Raw genomic sequence first — 19,526 nt, 5'->3', positions numbered from 1 at the left:
ATATAATTCAGAAATTTAAAGATAATATAAGTAAAGAAATTTAAGAATTGAATCTGAAGCATAGTATCTGTGTTCTTACTCCAAATCTTAGAAAAATTTTACAAGCTAGAATTTTGAGTAACAATTTGGAAACCTTAAAGAGGGAGCTATGGGTTAAAATTTAATACGTAGCTTATTGATAAGATATGGTAGTAATGTATATTTTTTGTTTGTAGATATGAACGACCCCAAGTTTGGGGTCTTAATCTTTAACTTGTAAGCACTTGTTGGATATCAGGTAACGTGAATTCTTACTTGTTTTCTTCTACTGGTTCCTCTAAGAGGAGTTTTTAATTAAATTGAACCCTTTAGGATAGGTTTGAATAATATGGAATAGGAAAACTGTTTTGAAACTATGAGAAAACTTTATAGATATTTGGAAGTTGCTTTATGGGAGTGCTTTGTGAAAAATAAATCAATTGCTACAACTTTAGGACTAGATAGGAGCCTGATGAGTGATTTTCAGATGAAATTGTAGACTTGGGATCTAATGTGTAGTTTGTTGTGGCGAAAGGTTATTTGTTCATCAAGACGAATTATCCAAGCTGCTATTTTATTTGATTGTGTTTTATATGTTAATATAAGCTTCTAGAATGATATGTTTATGCCCTTGATTATCTAAGAATAATATTGTATGGTATGATATTAAGTATCTTATATGGTTGGTGCATGTTTTGAATCTCTTAAGATATATGTTCTTGAGATATCTGATGAGAATTGAGAACTGTAATGACTATGATTAATTAGTTTAACATTTGGGGAGAGGTATAGCGATGGAGCTTGATATACATATATTACTACATGGTTTGCCTCCATAGCGTGCACTATGGTTGGCCTATTAGAGAGGGCAGTATCTGCTCATTCGCGACACTCCATGAGTATCCGAGGCAGTATCCCCCTAGGGCAGTATCCCCGTTAGGATATTGGGCAGTAGACCCATTGGGGCAAAATCCCCCTTTTCTGGAGGAACCCATGGCCCGTGTGTATTCTGTCGACTTTGGCCGGTTTGCATCACACATGTGGGAAGCTCGTGAAAGTCATTAGTCACATGATTAAGACTTAGCCCATGGGTTCAAGTTGGTAGGTATAAGGAGGATATAAGGCAGGAATCGAATGAATAATGATAATGATTGATGAGTAAAGCAAGCACATATGTTGATATTTTCCTTTAGCTTGTATGTTTATGATATCTGGTATTTGTTATGTGATAATGATATATTTAATGATTACCTTAATTGTTAGTCCCACTTGGCACTTCTTACGGGTGCTGGTAGGTGAGGTAGCTAGGAGTTTTTGTTATTGAGACGGTAGTCTCATTCCGTTACATCTACAATTTTTAGGTAAGCGCAACAGAGGAGTCACGGTGGGGAAGGAACTAGAGGTGTGAGCTGACCTTCATTGGTGATCGCATCCTAAACTCTGGTTATGTTTAGTCACTAGTTATTTGCCACCTAGGATATCATTATGCATCTCTTTTTTATTCTCAATGCTGAAACATTTATGATTATACATTTATGAGGGTGTCTTTGAAATGAGTTAAACTTAATTTTGTTAGATTATTTGTGACAAACTGTGTCAATCAAGTATATGAAAGGCTTTTTATAACCATGTTAGGGCTATAATCCTTTCCTAGCATGGCTATGTATCATGGGTAAGTATAATCCTTTTATAACTATGATATGTTGTACTGCTAACTGTTTGTCTTATTCTTTTATATTATGGTTATATGATAATAAGTAAGGAAATTTTGAAATAAAGTTTGTGACCTTTTTTTTTATTACCATGGTAATGGTGTTGAATTCCTATATTTTATTAAGTATGGCAAGTTTCTAAATACGGTTTTACAAGAGAGAATCTATTCTTCTAATCATGCCCCATCCCAACATCATAAAAGCATTATTTTGCTTCGTAGCCATTTGAATTCCGAGGCCGCCCTCATCTTTGTGTTTACACATGCCCTCCCATGCAACAAGGTGAGGCTTCCTCTCCTGATTATTACTGCCCCACAGAAAAGCTTTGCATCTCTTGTCGATATCCTTGAACATCGTACGTGGTAGGGGAGTGGTTTGCATGGCATACGACGGAATGGCCGATACAACAAAAGACACGAGTGTATTCCGTGCAGTAAGAGACAATGAAAAGGCCTTCCAATTAGACAATCTGCTATCCATTTTGTCCAGAATGTGATGATAAGTGCCTCTTGAGACCCTCTTATGGTGTAACGGAACACCAATGTACTTTCCCAAGTCACTTGTAAGGGTGAAGCCCAGAAATACAATGATCTCTTTTTGCCAGGTGTGGTTAACATTAGACAAAAAGAAGGTTAGAGATTTTGCGGCATTAACCCTCTCACTTGACACCATGGAAAAATCATTGTGGCATACCTTCACAACCCCGCTTGCTCTATACTAACTTTGGCAAACAAAATTAAATCATCTGCAAAGAATAAATGAGATATTGCTACTCTATCGTTCTTTAATTTGAAGGGAAGCCAAACTTCATGAGCAACTTCATATTGGATCATATGAGCTAATTTCCCTTTTGCAATGACAAATAGATATGGAGATAGTGGGTCATCTTGTCAAACAACGTGTGATGATTAACGAGCAAGCTTTTTCCCCGTTCCAAACTAATTGCATGGACACCAAAGATATGCATTCTCTAATGACATTAACCATCCATGGTGGTAATGACAACTCTTTTAGGCATTCTAAAAGAAATTTCCACCATAGATGATCGTAAGCTTTTTCAAGATCAATTTTAAGAGCCATAAAACATTTCTTGTCTTGTTTGCAAGTGATAGAGTGTATGATTTTTTGAACCAAAATAATATTACCTACACTTTGCCGGCCGGCAACAAAACTACATTAAGTAGGAGAGATAATCTTTGGCATAATTTCTTTAAGTCTATTAGTAATAACTTTAGTAATAACCTCCTAGATCACATTACAGAGGCTAATTGGACGAAACTCCCTAAATGTCTTGGGAGTCTCCATCTTGGGGATAACAACAATATCAATCTTATTTATTGAGGTAATAGTCTCCGGCATCTCCATAATTGAAGCAACCATTTGTACCATTGACTGACCCACCGTCTCCCATTGACTCTGATAAAAGAGTGGGTTAAGACCGTCTGGACCCAATGCTTTTAGAGGCCCCATATCAAACAATGTTCTGCTAATTTCCTCTAAAGAAACCTGTTTATTTAGTCTACTAAGCGAGTCTAAATCAAGTGTAAAAGTGTGTGTCGAAAACGACCTTCACATTCTGATCCCCCTTAGTTTTATATAAGTTTTTAAAGAATTGAGTTGCTGACTTCATAATCTCTTCATAGTCATACGACCACTCCATCTTCAAGCTTAAGAGCTTCAATCCTGTTTCTTTTCCTCCTACTGTTAGCTATGCAGTAAAAATGCTTTGCATTTTTATCACTGAGAGAGTATCAGTTGCACCTTGATTTTTGTAGCCACATGAGCTCTTCCTACAACAATAAAGCCTCCAGATTCCTCCAAACCTCTTCTCTCTCCTGTAAAAGGGAAACACGACCCGGTTTTAAACTCAGACCTCGTTCCAAATGTTATAACTTCCTGTGCAAATGTTTTTTTTTTTTTTGGGTATCCAATGTGCCCAAAGACCTCTTTGCTCCAAAGAACAACACGGTCTGTAAAGGCCTCTACCGTGGAGTCCCAACTCAAACTGTTATCCCAAGAGATCTTAACGAAGTCATGAAAGCTCTCATGAGTCACCGAAGGCGTCAAAAAGAAAAAGGGCCTTTCTTGCCATCGCGTTTTCTTGTCCGTATCATATGCCTTCAATAACATCGGACTTTGATCCGATTTGTATTTGGGCAGATGAAAGACTTTAGCATCTTAACACTTGTCCAACTATGCTTTATTCACCACCCCTCTATCAATACAGCTAAAGCAACTTTTGTTATTCCAAGTGAATGAGGGACCATAAAAGTCAAGATCCTCAAACTTATAGTCCATAACCCATCTGCGAAAGAAAGGGTCCACCATAACTCTTTTAACAGCCTTAGAAAAGTGTTCACTAGCTCGTATGGTAGCATTGAAGTCCCCTATCACACACAAGGCATCCTGATGCTTGGCCCAATCATTCGAAGAGAATCCCAGAGCTTCTGATGATACCCAAACAGAGGCTTACCATACACCACCGTAATGGAGAATTCATCAGTGTGTCCCCTAAGTACTATACCATGCACAAGCTGATCGGTTCGGATGGAAACTTGGAAGTCAATACACTCTTCCCAAAAACACCATATACCACCGCTATATCCTTACGTGTCAACGGCATCATCTTTTATAATGTGCAAGTTGCAAGGCTACGATCCGTCAGGAATAATTTAGTAAGAAACAGTTTCAAAAATGGATCCCAATACGCTTGTATATATGTGGATCTCAATATTTAAAAAATGTATGTTCGTTATCTGTTTGGAAAATGTATAAAATACGGCAAAAAGTGCACTTTTGGTTCTCTAGATTTATATAAAATTTTAATTTAATCCTTTAAATTTTTTAAAAAGTATACTTTTATAGTCATTTGACTTTAACACAACTAATTTTAAATAATATTTTTTGGTACATTCATTATTATTATGATTAAATTTAACATGTTAGTATTTGAAATTATTTTCTCAATATTTAAAATTTTGATGCTAGTGGTTTTTACTAATGGTATTATGATTAAAAAAACTAAAAAAATACGTATAAAAGTAAGGGATTAAAATACTTTTTTTATGTCAAATTAAACAACAAAACATACACTACTCAAGTAACAATTAACAAATAGTTTGCAATAATGTGTGCGTCTACTGAGGTATTAGATTGGCTTTGCGGCATTCCAGGGAAGACCATGAGCATAACGTCTAAATTAAAGTCATGGCAATAATCATAAACCACCCATTTTTGTTGCACTTGTTGCATCTTGATTTACCCTTAGTCATATAGGCAATAAAAAACAATAGAGAAGAGATATGCACTATAATGATGCAGCCTAGGTGTCGAATCACTTGGTCTAATAACTCTCTGAATTTCTAAGCAAAATTATCACAATTTACTTGTAAACAGTGTAGGGACAGACAAACGCTTCAGATTAATGGAAAAGATTCTTTATTGATTTTCAAATGGAGTAGCAAAATGGCAATGAATGAATGTGCAGATAACTGATCTTTCTTAATCAAACAGAACTTCCATTCAAATGACTCAATTAATCAAACCACAAAGTTCAAATCACTAAATTGAAACAAGAATCTGATTAATTTCTAACTCAAGAATGAATTACCAAATTCTCTACAACATTCGGTTACACAGCATCCAATTCGATATCTGAATAGAGTACCACTGAACTCTATTCTAATTACTCTACAACTAATAAAGCAATTGAAGAAGATAGATGAACGTAAACTCCCCCTATGATCCAATAGCTTAGATTCGGCGTTGCTCTTGGAAGAATCTACAGAATTAGCTACACATGACGGCTACTTCTCCTCTGTCAAACTCAGACTATAGCTCTGCCATGAAAATATCAGATTTGATAGTAACAACTAGTGATCGAGCAGGCATTTTGAGAAGACAGAGATGAATAAGAACCAGTGAATAAAGGAGTATCTCAAGTGTATGAGCCAATCCGAGCAATCAGGTAGCCAGAAAATGAAATTTTTCAGTTCTCCCCCACTTCCTCTTCCTCTGCTGTTATTAATCTTGTTTTTGGGTTCCAAGTTGCTATAACTAATTTCTTTTTGTTGGTTCTTCACTAGCTTGGAATGAATTTTTAACTATTTTTAATTTTCCCACTTCCCGATTGAAATTTCCGAAACTGAATGTAAGTATTTTTGGTGGGAACTCTTTTCCATTGCGATAGAAATCAGTTTCCATCAGTGATGGAATTGCTTTTCCTCTGGACTCCCCTTTCCTTCCTCACTGGAAATGTGTTTCTACTGCTTTATTTTTACCATTCTGCCCTTGAATTCAGAACAATAAGCCAGAAGTAATATCCAATTGTGGAATTTAATAAAAACTATTAAAATATCCAAGGTATTAAAAATCGGACTGGTTGTTAAATTGGTCAATATAGTGGGTCAAGGATTAGTGGATCAGATAGGAGTTGAACCGGAGTCAAACCAGAATTAATTAAAAAATATAATATAAATAAAATCTATAAAAATATTTATATTTGATTATAAAAAATATTTTAATAAATATGATATTTACAATATCATGTTAAAAAAACACATATAAGGTATATGTTATCATAAAAAATGGAACTTTCATGTTCCTTGTCCTCTCTTCTTTTTCTAGACCTCCCTCTTCTTCTTTTAATCGTATATATTTTTATATATAATCAATATAAAGTGATAAAGCAATGGAAGAATGAATGTGTCATATGTATGATTATATCTATAAAGGAAGTCATATCCAAATTTTTAAAAATGAAAAGAAAGGACGAAGTGGTACTGTAAGTCTAGTGTTATAGGCTACTATAAAATTAATGCTATTTTTTTTTCTAGAGATTCTCAATGTCCTTCTTTTCTTCTTCCTTTAAGCACACTCTTCCAGAGAAAAAGAAGGTCAGATCTTTGAAATCTCCCTCCAGCACACTTGAAAGTTGAATCTTGCCAAATGATATCTATTACCTTCACCTCTATCAATTATTACCTCCCTCTTCTCCCCCAAGTTCCTGCGATTTGCAAACTCCTTCATCCTTATCTCTCCCAGTCATTCTCACCTAGATATTGGCCCCAACAACTAACTTTCCTCGCCTCCAGCACCGCTGTCACCGTCGATGACGCCTCTTACCTCTACTGGCTCTCTCAAACGTTGGCTGCACATGCTTCATTTCTTGTTTCCATCATCTACTATATTTTTTTCTCTTCTTCTTCTCATTTCTTTCTTTTTTACCTGGGAACTTGCTTTATTTTCAGAGTCCTCACATCTTTTTAGGCAATTAAAAGTGACTCGAGTTACCTACTCAACCCAACAGATTATCTGGGTCATAGCAAGTTTATACCAGTTTAACTGGTTTTACGTTGGTTTAGAACAGTCCTGGTTCAAACAATGAACCGGATCAGCAAGTGTCTGGTTTGTCAGTTTCCGGCCGGTCTGGTCCGGGTTTTCAAACCTTGAAAATATCACAATTGCTTGATTCTTTTACTCAAGTGCATCAACATTTTATTTATTTATTTATGCAATTAATGATCAATCTATTCCTTAAAATAGCCTATAATATACATTCTAAGCATATGGAAAACATGATTTATCAAATTTCCCTACACTTAAGTTTTGGCACTCCTAGGACAGAATGATGGAATAAAGCAAAGTCTCAAGCACATTATCAATGAAGAGTGCTAAATCATGCTCAAGAATGAGATACTTGTATTCATCAACCATTCCCTTTAAATGCCATCAATAAAGAACAACCACATGTCAAAAGATCAAATCACAATCATGCAATTTAGTCACGGCAAGCAAATAGAAAGATAAGGTTTCTCTCAAGGTAAAGTGTTTTCCTCACTCTCAAGATCAAGGTAATTTCTCTTAGGACCATCTAGTTTAGGCTTCACCATAGGCTTGTAACCATCCTACATCTCCATCATTCACTTGCTACAAGGTTTTGTGAATCAAAGGGGCTTGTTAAGGTTGTAATGTTGGAAAGGCCAAATGTTGGAATGGAAAATGAATGTCAATGGTCAATGAACATATGCATTTTACTAAATTGCTTAGCACACGAGAAAATTTTCTGTTCAAAATTCAAGATATGTTCACACATGAATCCAAATATGAATTATATCAGCAATTTGACATAATCATAATCATTAACAAATATATTTCCTTAACCTTGCCAATTCAGCTGCTTATTTATTTCTCTGTCTTTTTTTTTCATATATTTTTTTCTTTTCTTCTGTCTTTACTAGTACCTCTTTGTTTATTATTTTTGTTTTTTGCCTACAAAATTTTTTTATCGCTATAGCAGTGATTATATGGTTAGGCAAGTAGGATTATATCAAGCTTTCTATAATAGATTTTTAACTGAATCATCATGTCAGCGACTCATATTCTCACAGTATCCAAAATATGCAATGCTCATCAATCATGCTAAAATTTTTAATGAATAGTTAAAAGCTGAAGGGGTTAAGCAACAAATTAGTGTAAATGGCTGCTGTTTGATCAAAAGGGTTTTGAATGAAATGCCCTTATCATATTCACAATCCCAAGTGCTAAGGTAGTCTTGAATTAAGGATAGAAACAAGTTCTAGGAAGTTACTACACTGGATGGCTTCACACATGATTTAAGACATGAATTAAGGCCCAAAATTCTCATCCCTATTCACTTACCATGAACAAATTGCATGAGGATTTGAACTTAATGCATGAGAAGAGTTATTTATGATGCACAATTTCTGGAAATAGATCGATTAAGCAAGGAATTCACGCTTAAACAAGTTTTAACACTATTTAAAGAGATGTGTTCAAAACTCAACTAAATTCCATGGTAGAAAACTAAGACAGAATGGCTTTCCACATGGATATTGCAGAAACAGAGGCTAATGCAAGGGATTCTAAATGAACAAGTAGGCAAAATTCCAATCCACTACAAAGTCAAGTTGCTACAGCAAAGATTTAACCAATTCTATAGTAGATTGAAGTTGATAGAATCCCTGACTACTTGATAGAAATTTTGAATCAAATCTGTTTGTACTAGAATTTGAAAAAGATCTAGCCACTTAGGTTTTGGAATTCAAACAAGTTTGATTTAGTGCGAATGCAATATTAACCAATATCCTGATAAAGACTAACAACTCAAATCAGATTCACTCCAAGAGTCAAATTGCTAAGCAAGGCAGGAAGCAGGAATACTCTTAAAATTTTCAAAGATTATAGCCATACTCCCCCACACTTAAAACAGACATTGTCCTTAGTGTGCCACAAAAGGAAAGGATTAATCATGAGGGAGGAATAGAAAACATTCACTACCACAAAACAACACTAGTCTAAAGAGAATTGTGCTCCATATGTGTGACTAAGTGCCCAGTAGTAGACAAGAGGAAAATAGTAAAACAGAGCCAAACCTTTTTATATGGCATCCCAGTTCCTTCAGAACCATTCTTTTATAATTAGACAAGCATGCCAAGTATTAAGATTATTCCATCATCATCAACTCGAGATCAATCTGTTGAAGAATCAAGAAATGAACTTACTTTTACAAAGCAATTTCCTCACTAGATCATCATTTTCAAGCATATATAGGGACCAAGGGACTTGAGAAATTTGTTATACTACTCATAAATATACACCTAGCTTTTTAAAGCTTTGGGTTATTAGGAGATAAATTAGTTGTAAATGGTTTTAAAATGCGTCTGGAAATCTTGAGTACGCCACTTAAAGCAAGATTATTGTACAAAATATTGCAGTGACAACTAATAAAAAAATTGATGAAAATTTTCTGTTCAAAAATTTTATTGGTTAGAAGGACCCAAAGAAGACTTTCATTGATATTTTTTTCCCCAAAAAAAGGGTCAAAGTTCTATGTGGATTACTCATGCTATTAGACAGTTGTAACATAAGAACAAAGGTTGGAATTTGTTCGCACCGCAAGTGTACTGGTTGCCACAAGTAACAAAGTGATAAGTACAGTATCGTTCCCACAAGGATTTGGTTTCAAAACCCGGTCAAGTATCGATTATCACACTTTCGCATAATTTGAGCAATACAAAAATCAAGAGTAAAAGCAACTATTTATAAAATTAAACATTAATAAAAACAAAAAGTGATTCTTCAATTCCAATGATTCAAAGGGACCTAGGATTATTTATTCCTCTTATATTTCAAAAGTACTCAATTAAATCCCCATTATAATTGCTTCTTAATTATAGATTATGTTAGCCAAGGATACTAAATTACCTATAAGTGCTTTCTCAAGTCTCCAAATAGGTGTTTAGCTCAATTAATTCCTTAATCTATTAATTAATTAATTAATTAAGCCCCAATTTTAATTGCAAACCTTATGTAATTATGTGAGGTTAACGAGTAAATCTCTATCTCATTAACAAAACCATCCATCCAACTCGTGATTTTCAAGTTCTCACACTATTAAGCCCAAGTTCTACACTGAACCTAGCCCTCTCAAGCATCAAGCAAGTGAACTGAACAACCTCATTGGTGGCCAATCAACAAGAAGCTTTAAGCATAGAGTAAAATCAACACAATCATATAATTAATCACAAATATAAAGGGAAAATGAGTACTTAATCCATACAAGAGTTCAAAATAATCCTAGAATCAAAGTATTTAGCCACACATACTTAGAAAATCCATATGAACATATATTTATATCAGCACAAACATGAAATAAGAGTAGAGAAAGCAAGACGGAGAGAAAAAACCAAGGAAAGGAACCCAAATCTCTTCAAAGCTCAATCTTCTTGAAGAAGCAAGCCCTAACACAGCCAAAGACTCCCAAGAACCACCCAAAATTGAAGAATGGCAGCCAAAGTCGAGTTTTGGGGCTTAGAACCTAGAATTTTTTTAGCTTAGTTGAACTGTGCATTTTGCTGTTAGTGACTGCACTGTGGCCAAGTTTTCCTCTATTTTAGTTGAGCTGCAGCCAAGTCAGAGTGCACCGCAACTCATTTTGCCTCTAGAAAATTTTTGTACTTTTAGCTCAAATAAGGAGTTCTACCTATGATTTGGCCTCTATTTGTTCTTTTTTTTATCACCATAATGTAATTCTTAAGAAACCTTGATCTTTAATTCCTTCCAAAGTACTTCTAACTGGTTTGAAACTTTAATTCTTAGACCAAAATAACTGTTCAAAAGTGACAAACTTTATAAGCTCAAAAATAACAAGGATAAATGCCAAAATATGAACAAATACATCTAAGAGTGCATAAAACCTAAAGAAAAAGTATTGAAATGACATGAAATTCTAGAGACTAAAAGAATTCTTCATCTTAACTTCCTCCAGATCCTTGCAAATAGAAGTGAGTTGAGGATTTATGGTTGCTTTATCATTGTCCATTTTCTACAGTACTGAATTCAACGAAGAGGTGCAGAAATTTTTATCTTCTTTCATTTGATTCAGCAAAGAGTGCTTATCTACAACCATTTGATTGTTTAACTAAGTCATCAATCCCTTTAGGAGTGGATTAGTATCCTCATTTCTACTGGAGTTGTCCTAAATAGGTATGAGCACTTTAGATGACTCAACCAGATTCTGATTTGTGTTCTGAAACTGTGATGGTCCTGCATTGTTAATGAGAACTTACTATTAAAGTTCCTGTTCTCACCACCCCCGTCATAAATTAGGATGGTGGATGGTCCCTCCATCCTTCATTGTCTGTGGGTGAAAAAGGGTCCCTTTTTTGGTACTGGTTAGGCTTGTTTTGGTAGAAGGCATTGACCTCTTCAAATTTGGAAGGACAAACAATAGGGAGATATATCGAAGATCCATAAAAATCATAAGAGGGAGCTACGATTTGGTTACAAGGTGCTACTGGTCGAGAGGAAGTATGATGAAGAGTAGAAATTTTAGTTTTCAAACTCCCCATTTGTGCTACCAAACGCTGTAATACAGAATCAAAGGGAGGTCTATGGCTCACTTCTCCCATATTATAAATGTCTCTTGAACTAAATTACTAATTGTTTCTGGCCATTTTTTTCAAGAAGATCCCATCCGGCTATAGGTGTTAGATCCAAAATCAAGCCATTGATAGCAGCATCTGTTGTGGCTTTCATTTGAGGAAGCATGCCCTTATAAAAATATTGGACTAACCATTGTTTTGGTATTTGGTGATGAGGGCAACGAGTTAACATTCCCACAAATCTAGACCAGTAGTCATATAGAGATTCTCCTTTGTTCTGTCTGGCACTATAAATTTCCTTCTTTAATGTTGTTGTTCTAGAGGCTGGAAAATATCTTTACAAAAATAGCTTCTGTAATTAGGACCATGTGAGCATAGCATAGTGTTGAGGAAGAGACCTTAACCATTCCTTAGCATCACCCAGAACTGAAAAATGAAATGCCTTTTTCAGAACTTCTTGAATTGACACTGTGGGTGCTTGAAAGAAGAGCATGCCATATACAAGTCTTGCAAGTATTGATGTGGATCATCCCCTACATAACCATAGAATTTAGGAATTGCATTCAATAAAGAACTCTTAATTTCAAAATCACAGCATTATTCCATAGACCATATGGCTCATAATCAACTGCAGAATTATTTCACTCCCTAATACTTCTATTTTTGGCTTCAGGATTAGCATTTAAATGTTTAGGCTTGTTTTCAGCTTCCTGTTCTTGAGCATGATTGACATTATTAGGATCATTAGGCTTAGGATGATTAGGATCAACATGTGGACTCATGATGAAATGATGATCAAGGAAATGCCCTAAGGAAGATTCTGTATCAAATATATGCGTTGGGTTAGAGTTGACTGAATCAGTAGATGAAGGTGTAAGAGGAATAGGTTATGTTTCTGGTAGAGCATTGGTTGCCTGAAGCTGTTTGGCTTTTTTTAGATTTCTTAAAGTTCTATTAATTTCTATATCCAAGGGATAAAATTCTGTAAAGTCATGGCTCATACAAGAGTATATTATTCAGATGGAAACAAGATAATCACCATAGATTGGAACTATCAACGGAAAATCAGAACAAAGCAGAAGAACAATGCAGAGAATGAATCTCCAGGAGTTAAAAGGCTGACAACAACGCCATTTGATTTACCCTTAGTCATATAGGCAATAAAAAACAATAGAGAGGAGGTATGCAGTACAATGATGCAACCTAGGTGTCGAATCACTGGGTCTAATAACTCTCTGAATTTCTAAGCAAAATAATCACAATTTACTTGTAAACAGTATAGGGACAGACCAACGCTTCAGATTAATGGAAAAGATTCTTTATTGATTTCAGATGCAGTAGCAAAATGGCAATGAATGAATATGTAAATAATGCCTTGGAACTTAAGGGGAAAAAAAGCAATCAGAGTATTAATTCTCCTAAGAGTTTTGCTTCATCTTCATCGCATTATCTAATTCGGAGCTAAGTACCATTGAATGTGCAGATAACTAATCATTCTTAATCAAACAGAACTTCCATTCGAATGACTCAATTAATCAAACCACAAAGTTCAAATCACTAAATTGAAACAAGAATCTAATTAATTTCTAACTCAAGAATGAATTACCAAATTCTCTACAACATTCGGCTATATAGCATTCAATTCGATATCTGAATAGAGTACAACTGAACTCTATTCTAATTACTCTACAACTAATAAAGCAATTGAAGAAGATAGATGAATGTAAACTCCCTCTACAATCCAATAGCTCAAATTTGGCATTGCTCTTGGAAGAATCTACAGAATTAGCTACACATGACGGTGACTTTTCCTCTCTTAAACTCAGACTGTAGCTCTGCCATGAAAATATCAGATTTGGCAATAACTATGCAGGCATTCTGAGAAGACAGAGATGAATAAGAACCAGTGAACAAAGGAGTATCTCAAGTGTATGAGCCTATCCAAGCAATCAGGTAGCCAGAAAATGAAATCGTTCAGTTCTCCCCCACTTCCTCTTCCTCTGCAGTTATTAATCTTGTTTTTGGGTTCCAAGTTGCTATAACTATTTTTTTTTTCTGTTGGCTCTTTGCTGGCTTGGAATGAATTTTTAACTTTTTTGAGTTTTCCCGCTTCCCAATTGAAATTTCCGAAATTGAGTGTAAGTATTTTCGATTGGAACTCTTTTCCATTGGTGATAAAAATCAGTTTCTATTAGTGATGGAATTGCTTTTCCTCTAGACTCCCCTTTCATTCCTCACTGGAAATCTGTTTCTGCCACTTTATTTTTACCATTCTGCCCTTGAATTCAGAACAATAAGCCAGAAGTAATATCCAATTGTGGAATTTCATAAAAACTATTAAACTATCACAATTGCTTAATTCTTTTACTCAAGTGTATCAACATTTTATTTATTTATTTATGCAATTAATGGTCAATCTATTCCTTAAAATAGCCTACAATATACATTCTAAGCATATGAAAAACATGATTTATCAAATTCCCCCACACTTAAGTTTTGGCATTCTTGGGACAGAATGATGGAATAAAGCAAAGTCTCAAGCACATTATCAATAAAGAGTGCTAAATCATGCTCAAGAGTGAGATACTTGTATTCATCAACCATTCCCTTTAAATGCCATCAATAAAGAACAACCGCATGGCAAAAGATCAAATCACAATCAAGCAATTTAGACACGGCAAGCAAATAGAAAGATAATGTTTCTCAAAGATCAAGGTAATTTCTCTCAGGACAATCTAGTTTAGGCTTCACCATAGGCTTATAGCCATCCTACATCTCCATCATTCACTGGCTACAAGGTTTTGTGAATCAAAGGGGCTTGTTAAGGTTGTAATGTTGGAAAGGCCAAATGTTGGAATGGAAAATGAATGTCAATGGTCAATGAACATATGCATTTTACTAAATTGCTTAGCACACGAGAAAATTTTCTGTTCAAAATTCAAGATATGTTCACACATGAATCCAAATATGAATTATATCAGCAAGTTGACATAATCATAATCATGAACGAATATATTTCCTCAACCTTGTCAATTCAGCTGCTTATTTATTTCTCTTTCCTTTTTTTTCATATATTTTTTTCTTTTCTTCTGTCTTCATTGGTATCTCTTCATTTATTATTTTTGTATCTTTTCTTCTAAAATTTTTTTTCATCACTGCAGCAGTGATTGTACGGTCAGACAAGTAGGATTATATCAAGCTTTCTATAATAGATTTTTAACTTCTATCAACACATATACCATCACAGAACTGAACCATCATGTCAGCAACTCATATTCTCACAGTATCCAAAATATGCAATGTTCATCAATCATGCTGAAATTTTTAACGAGCAGTGAAAAGCTCAAGGGGTTAAGCAACGGATTAGTGTAAATGGCTGTTGTTTGGTCAAAAGGATTTTGAATGAAATGCCCTTATCGTATTCACAATTCCAAGTGCTAATGTAGCCTTGAATTAAAGATAGAAACAAGTTCTAGGAAGTTACTACACTGGATGGCTTCACACATCGTTTAAGACATGAATTAAGACCCAAAATTCTTCCAACTGTTTTGCTCATCCCTATTCACTTACCATGAACAAATTGTATGAGGATTTGAACTTAATGCATGAGAAGAGTTATTTATAAAATTGTGTCACCTTACACTTAAATTCGTGTTAATTTTTTAATTTGGTTATGTTCAATGATTTTGTATATATGAATTTGTAAAAAAAAAATTTGTTAAATATGGCATATTAAGAACGATAATAAATTTAATTTCAATTATTTGGATTTAAAATATATTTAAATAATATTTTTGTTATTTTTATATTTTAATTATTTAACTATATATTTTTAATACTAATTTTCAATAAAAGTAAATTTTTACAAGTTTATGATTCAAGTTTATAATTTGAGTTCACATATTTATCATAAGTGTATTTAAACTCATGAATTTGATAACTTTGGAGGGAATTACAAATTTATTTTAAAAAAATTAAATAAAGATCTTTATCTCAACACTATTAGAGGGCATCTAATAGTTAATATCCGTTAATTGAGACTTAAATGAGAAAGCTCAACTAAAGGGTTCCAATCCTTATTTCACATGGTACTTTTGGCTGAAATTAGCTCGCACAATCTATACCTCTTATGGCTGGCAATTGATATTTAAAAAGAAATTGATAGGAGTTTTTTCGTTGGCCAAAGGTAAGAGTACTGTTATAATATTTAAACCAACATTTACCATATCTATTAAAGTTATAATTTTACTTCAAATGGGATAAGTGTGTTCTGATTTAATTATTACCTTAGAATAAAAACAGTACTCTTATCTTATTAGAAAAATAGGCACTGATAATAAGAAAAAGGATAGCAGCATTAGCATTAATATCAATAAATTTTTGGAATATTTGACCAAATTATTCTTAACATTTTAGGTATTAACATTATGAACTATATAATCTCTGATCCTAATTATAAAATCTCATTTATAGTTTATAAATGATATCTTATAATTAAGACCGAAGGTAATATATAAATCTTAAGTATGTTTTATTCTTCTCTTCAAGATTTGGTTTTATTTGAATACCAGTATTAATTATCTGTCATGTGAGCTAATTAATTATGCACACTAGCTGTTTCCCGTGGCTTTGCTCTCCTTTTCACTATAAACAATACATTTTTTCTGTTATATAAATGGAAACAGCTTGAAATGGTGATGAAGCCCTGATATTTTTCGCCGTGCCACATATTATGCTAAATGAATAATCTGTGATTTATGAATAGTATAACTTGTTATAAATTAAAATAAAATATAAAAATTTGTATGTAAATTAGATCTTACTAATATGCAATTCAGCTATTTAAGAAAAACAATGATTAAACATAACCTTTATAAGCGACAAAAAATATGAGAACAATCTTTTACGTCGGCCAACAGTTGAGCCATCATTACGTCATGTTATTTATAGCAGTGAACAAAAAACCAGTTTGGACCGACTAGTTCAACCAATAAACCAATGAACCGGTCAGTGGACGGGTTCGGTTTGGATGCTAAACCGGGAGGGAGTTGAACCGGTAGAGAACTAGTCAAATTGGTGTGAAAATTATATATATAAATATGTCTAAATAAAATATGTCTAAATTAAACCTTTTTTTATATATATTTTCTCCATCATACACTCCTTTGTATGAAAATTATAAATATAAATATGCCTAAATTAAACCTTTTTTTTTCAATCAAGATAATGGATTTTTTCAACCACTCAACAGTAAAGTAAAACATTACTCCCTTCCTCCATTTTTATGAGAAACAATCTTTCTCATAAAGATATTTCTAAATATAAAAACAAATTCTTTTTGCCTGAAATTTTTAATTTGTTTTCTTCACATTAAATGTATGTCACTTATATCATCAATTATCTCTCTGCAATAAATTTTAATTTATTATCTCTCATGTACTTTATTTACAAATAAAGGTATAATGAGACTATCTTATACATTTATTGCTTAAATTAAATTTAACTAACATTTTAAATTGTGTGATTTTAATAATTGTTTCACAAAAAGAGCATTAAATACATCATATATTATATTCTCTTGGATCCTATATATAAGCTTCAAATAATTGAATTTTTTAACAAATTAGCAGTTAAAATTAATTAAAAATAATAAATAGGTTAGAAATGTATTTTTTTCAAATTTACCCTTATTTATTAAGAGAGTAAATGAGAAAAAGAAATAAATAAAAGATAAAAAAAGAGAATATATGAGGTATTATTAATAACAGAGAGAGTATTAAATACAGTCAACTAAGGGCAAAATAGAAAAAAATAATAAATGCTTAAATAAGCTCAAAAATAAATTTTATATTTTAGACCAAACTTCTCTTCAAAAGTGAAACTTATATATAAAACCGGAGGAAATACTAACTAATTAAATGCTAAATCCCACCAAATAGTCAGGTTACCATATCTCAAATTCATACCAAAGCAGCTGGACTTTGAACCAACCCCCGGAAACCAAAAAAAAAAAAAAATCATTTGCAGAAAAAAGTTCACCACTTTGAAAGTAGATTAAGGTTATTGGCTTAAATGAGAAGAACGTAATAATAGAATACACACACACATTAAGATTAAGGATTCAAAACGTTTACCTTTTTTTGGTTCTTTATATAAAAACATATTTGTTTTTTTTAATATCTAAGTAAATATTAGGGTTAATCGTTAAAGAATACATAATTATTACTGGTAAATATTTTAATCGAGTTTCTTTATTCTCGTGATTTGGTTAAAATAATGAAGTATAATCACAAAATGAAGGCACAAAATGCTTAATTGGGATAATAGTCAAGGTATCACACACACACCCACGTATATACACTCCTTCTATGCTTACTATACTAATTTACACACATCAATCAATCATACACATTAAAACTATGTCTTAGCTTATAAAAAGTATTGAGAATTTCTTTCATCAGAAGGACCCCTACAATAAGGACTATATATATAGAAGCCCAACACAAAGTCTCAAACTAGTGGGAAGAGTCAAAATCTCAAAACACTCCATCCAGAAAAATACGTACATTTGCAATAGCTATGCTTTCTCCAAGGCTGATTTCTCTTCTCTTCTTCTTCTTTCTGATCCTCAACCTAACCCTAATATCTCATCACGGCACCAATGCCCAGCAAAACTTCTTGAATTCTACTGCGGTAACAGCACCGTCGACGATGAGACCACCAAGAGTACCTTCAAAACCAACCTAAAATCCCTTTTATTTAACATCTCTTCCGACACAAAAATCGACTATGGCCTCTACAACTTGTCCTCCGGCCAAAACTCTGACAAAGTCAATGTTATCGGCCTATGCCGAGGAGATGTTAAGGTACAAGATTGTCGCAGTTGTCTCACAGATTCAAGAGTTGTTCTTCTCCAAGTTTGTGCCCCTAACGTCAGAGAAGCAATCGGGTGGTACGATAACTGCTTTCTCTGATACTCCAACCGAACCATATTCGGCGTCATGCAAACACAGCCATATTTCTATCTGTGGAACACACAGGACGCGTTGCAGAAGGACCAGTTCAAGCTTGTGGTGACAGAGCTGATGAAGTTCTTGAGAGAGAAAGCTGCTTCCGACGACTCTGTTCGGAAGTTTGCAGCGGCGAACGCGACGGGACCGAGCAATCAAACGATATACGGTCCTGCACAATGCACGCCGGACTTGTCGAGCAAGGATTGCAATAATTGCTTGAATGGGGCAATCTCTGAAATCCCGAAATGGTGCGATGGAATGAAAGGTAGAAGAGTGGTAAGACCCAGCTGCAACATTAGATATGAAACCTACAGCTTCTTCGATCCTGCTGCTTCATAATCTTTCACATCACCGCCGTTGCCACCATCCCCTCCGGCAGTTCTTGATTCCGTACCCAAACAAGGTGTGTAGATATTTATATGAAAAATCACTTAACAGTTAACTCAAAAAAAAAAAAAATCATTTATCAATCCCCTATCCTAAATATATGAACCATTTTGTAGTACAAGTTATCCTATATTTAAGACGGGAGAGTACGATGTAGATAATCTAATCAATTAAATGAGCAGCATGCAACTGTTGTCATTGTTTTCTATATCGTAAGTTGTTATTGCAGGCTACTTAGTTGAGTTGAGGCGTGAGCTGCGTTTTGTTAGCCGCCTCGCAGCTACCCGTTGCTTTTGGGGTTTTTTTTTAAAAAAAATTTTAGTTTCTTTTTACCATTAGATTTTACATAAAATAAATGACATTTTGATATCTTATTTGTAAAAAAAAATTTAATTTTTAATTTTTTTATAATTTTTTAAAGATTTAATACTTTAAGATGAAAACAAACCGAACCATTTAGAGTATTAATCTTAAAAAAATATTAAAAAATT

The 19,526-nt window shown here is 33.7% G+C and overlaps 1 protein-coding gene and 1 long non-coding RNA gene across 2 annotated transcripts; both read left to right on the top strand.

Moving 5' to 3' along the window:
* Positions 1-1,669: 1,669 nt before the first annotated feature.
* Positions 1,670-18,312, top strand: LOC114735025 (uncharacterized). The gene is made up of 3 exons (XR_003739235.1): positions 1,670-1,681; positions 3,273-3,281; positions 18,229-18,312. It is a non-coding gene; the product is annotated as an uncharacterized LOC114735025 (long non-coding RNA).
* A 324-nt stretch (positions 18,313-18,636) lies between these two features.
* LOC114735026 (cysteine-rich repeat secretory protein 38-like) lies at positions 18,637-18,987 on the top strand. Its single transcript, XM_028922680.1, has one exon. The coding sequence runs from the start codon at positions 18,637-18,639 to the stop codon at positions 18,985-18,987; it is 351 nt and encodes a 116-aa protein (XP_028778513.1).
* The last annotated feature ends 539 nt before the right edge of the window (positions 18,988-19,526 follow it).

The sequence above is a fragment of the Neltuma alba genome, unplaced genomic scaffold, assembly GCF_004799145.2.
Source record: "Neltuma alba isolate B1F8T4 unplaced genomic scaffold, ASM479914v2 tig00013171_pilon, whole genome shotgun sequence".
NCBI classification, from domain to species: Eukaryota; Viridiplantae; Streptophyta; class Magnoliopsida; order Fabales; family Fabaceae; genus Neltuma; species Neltuma alba.
This window is presented reverse-complemented; position numbering and strand designations above follow the sequence as displayed.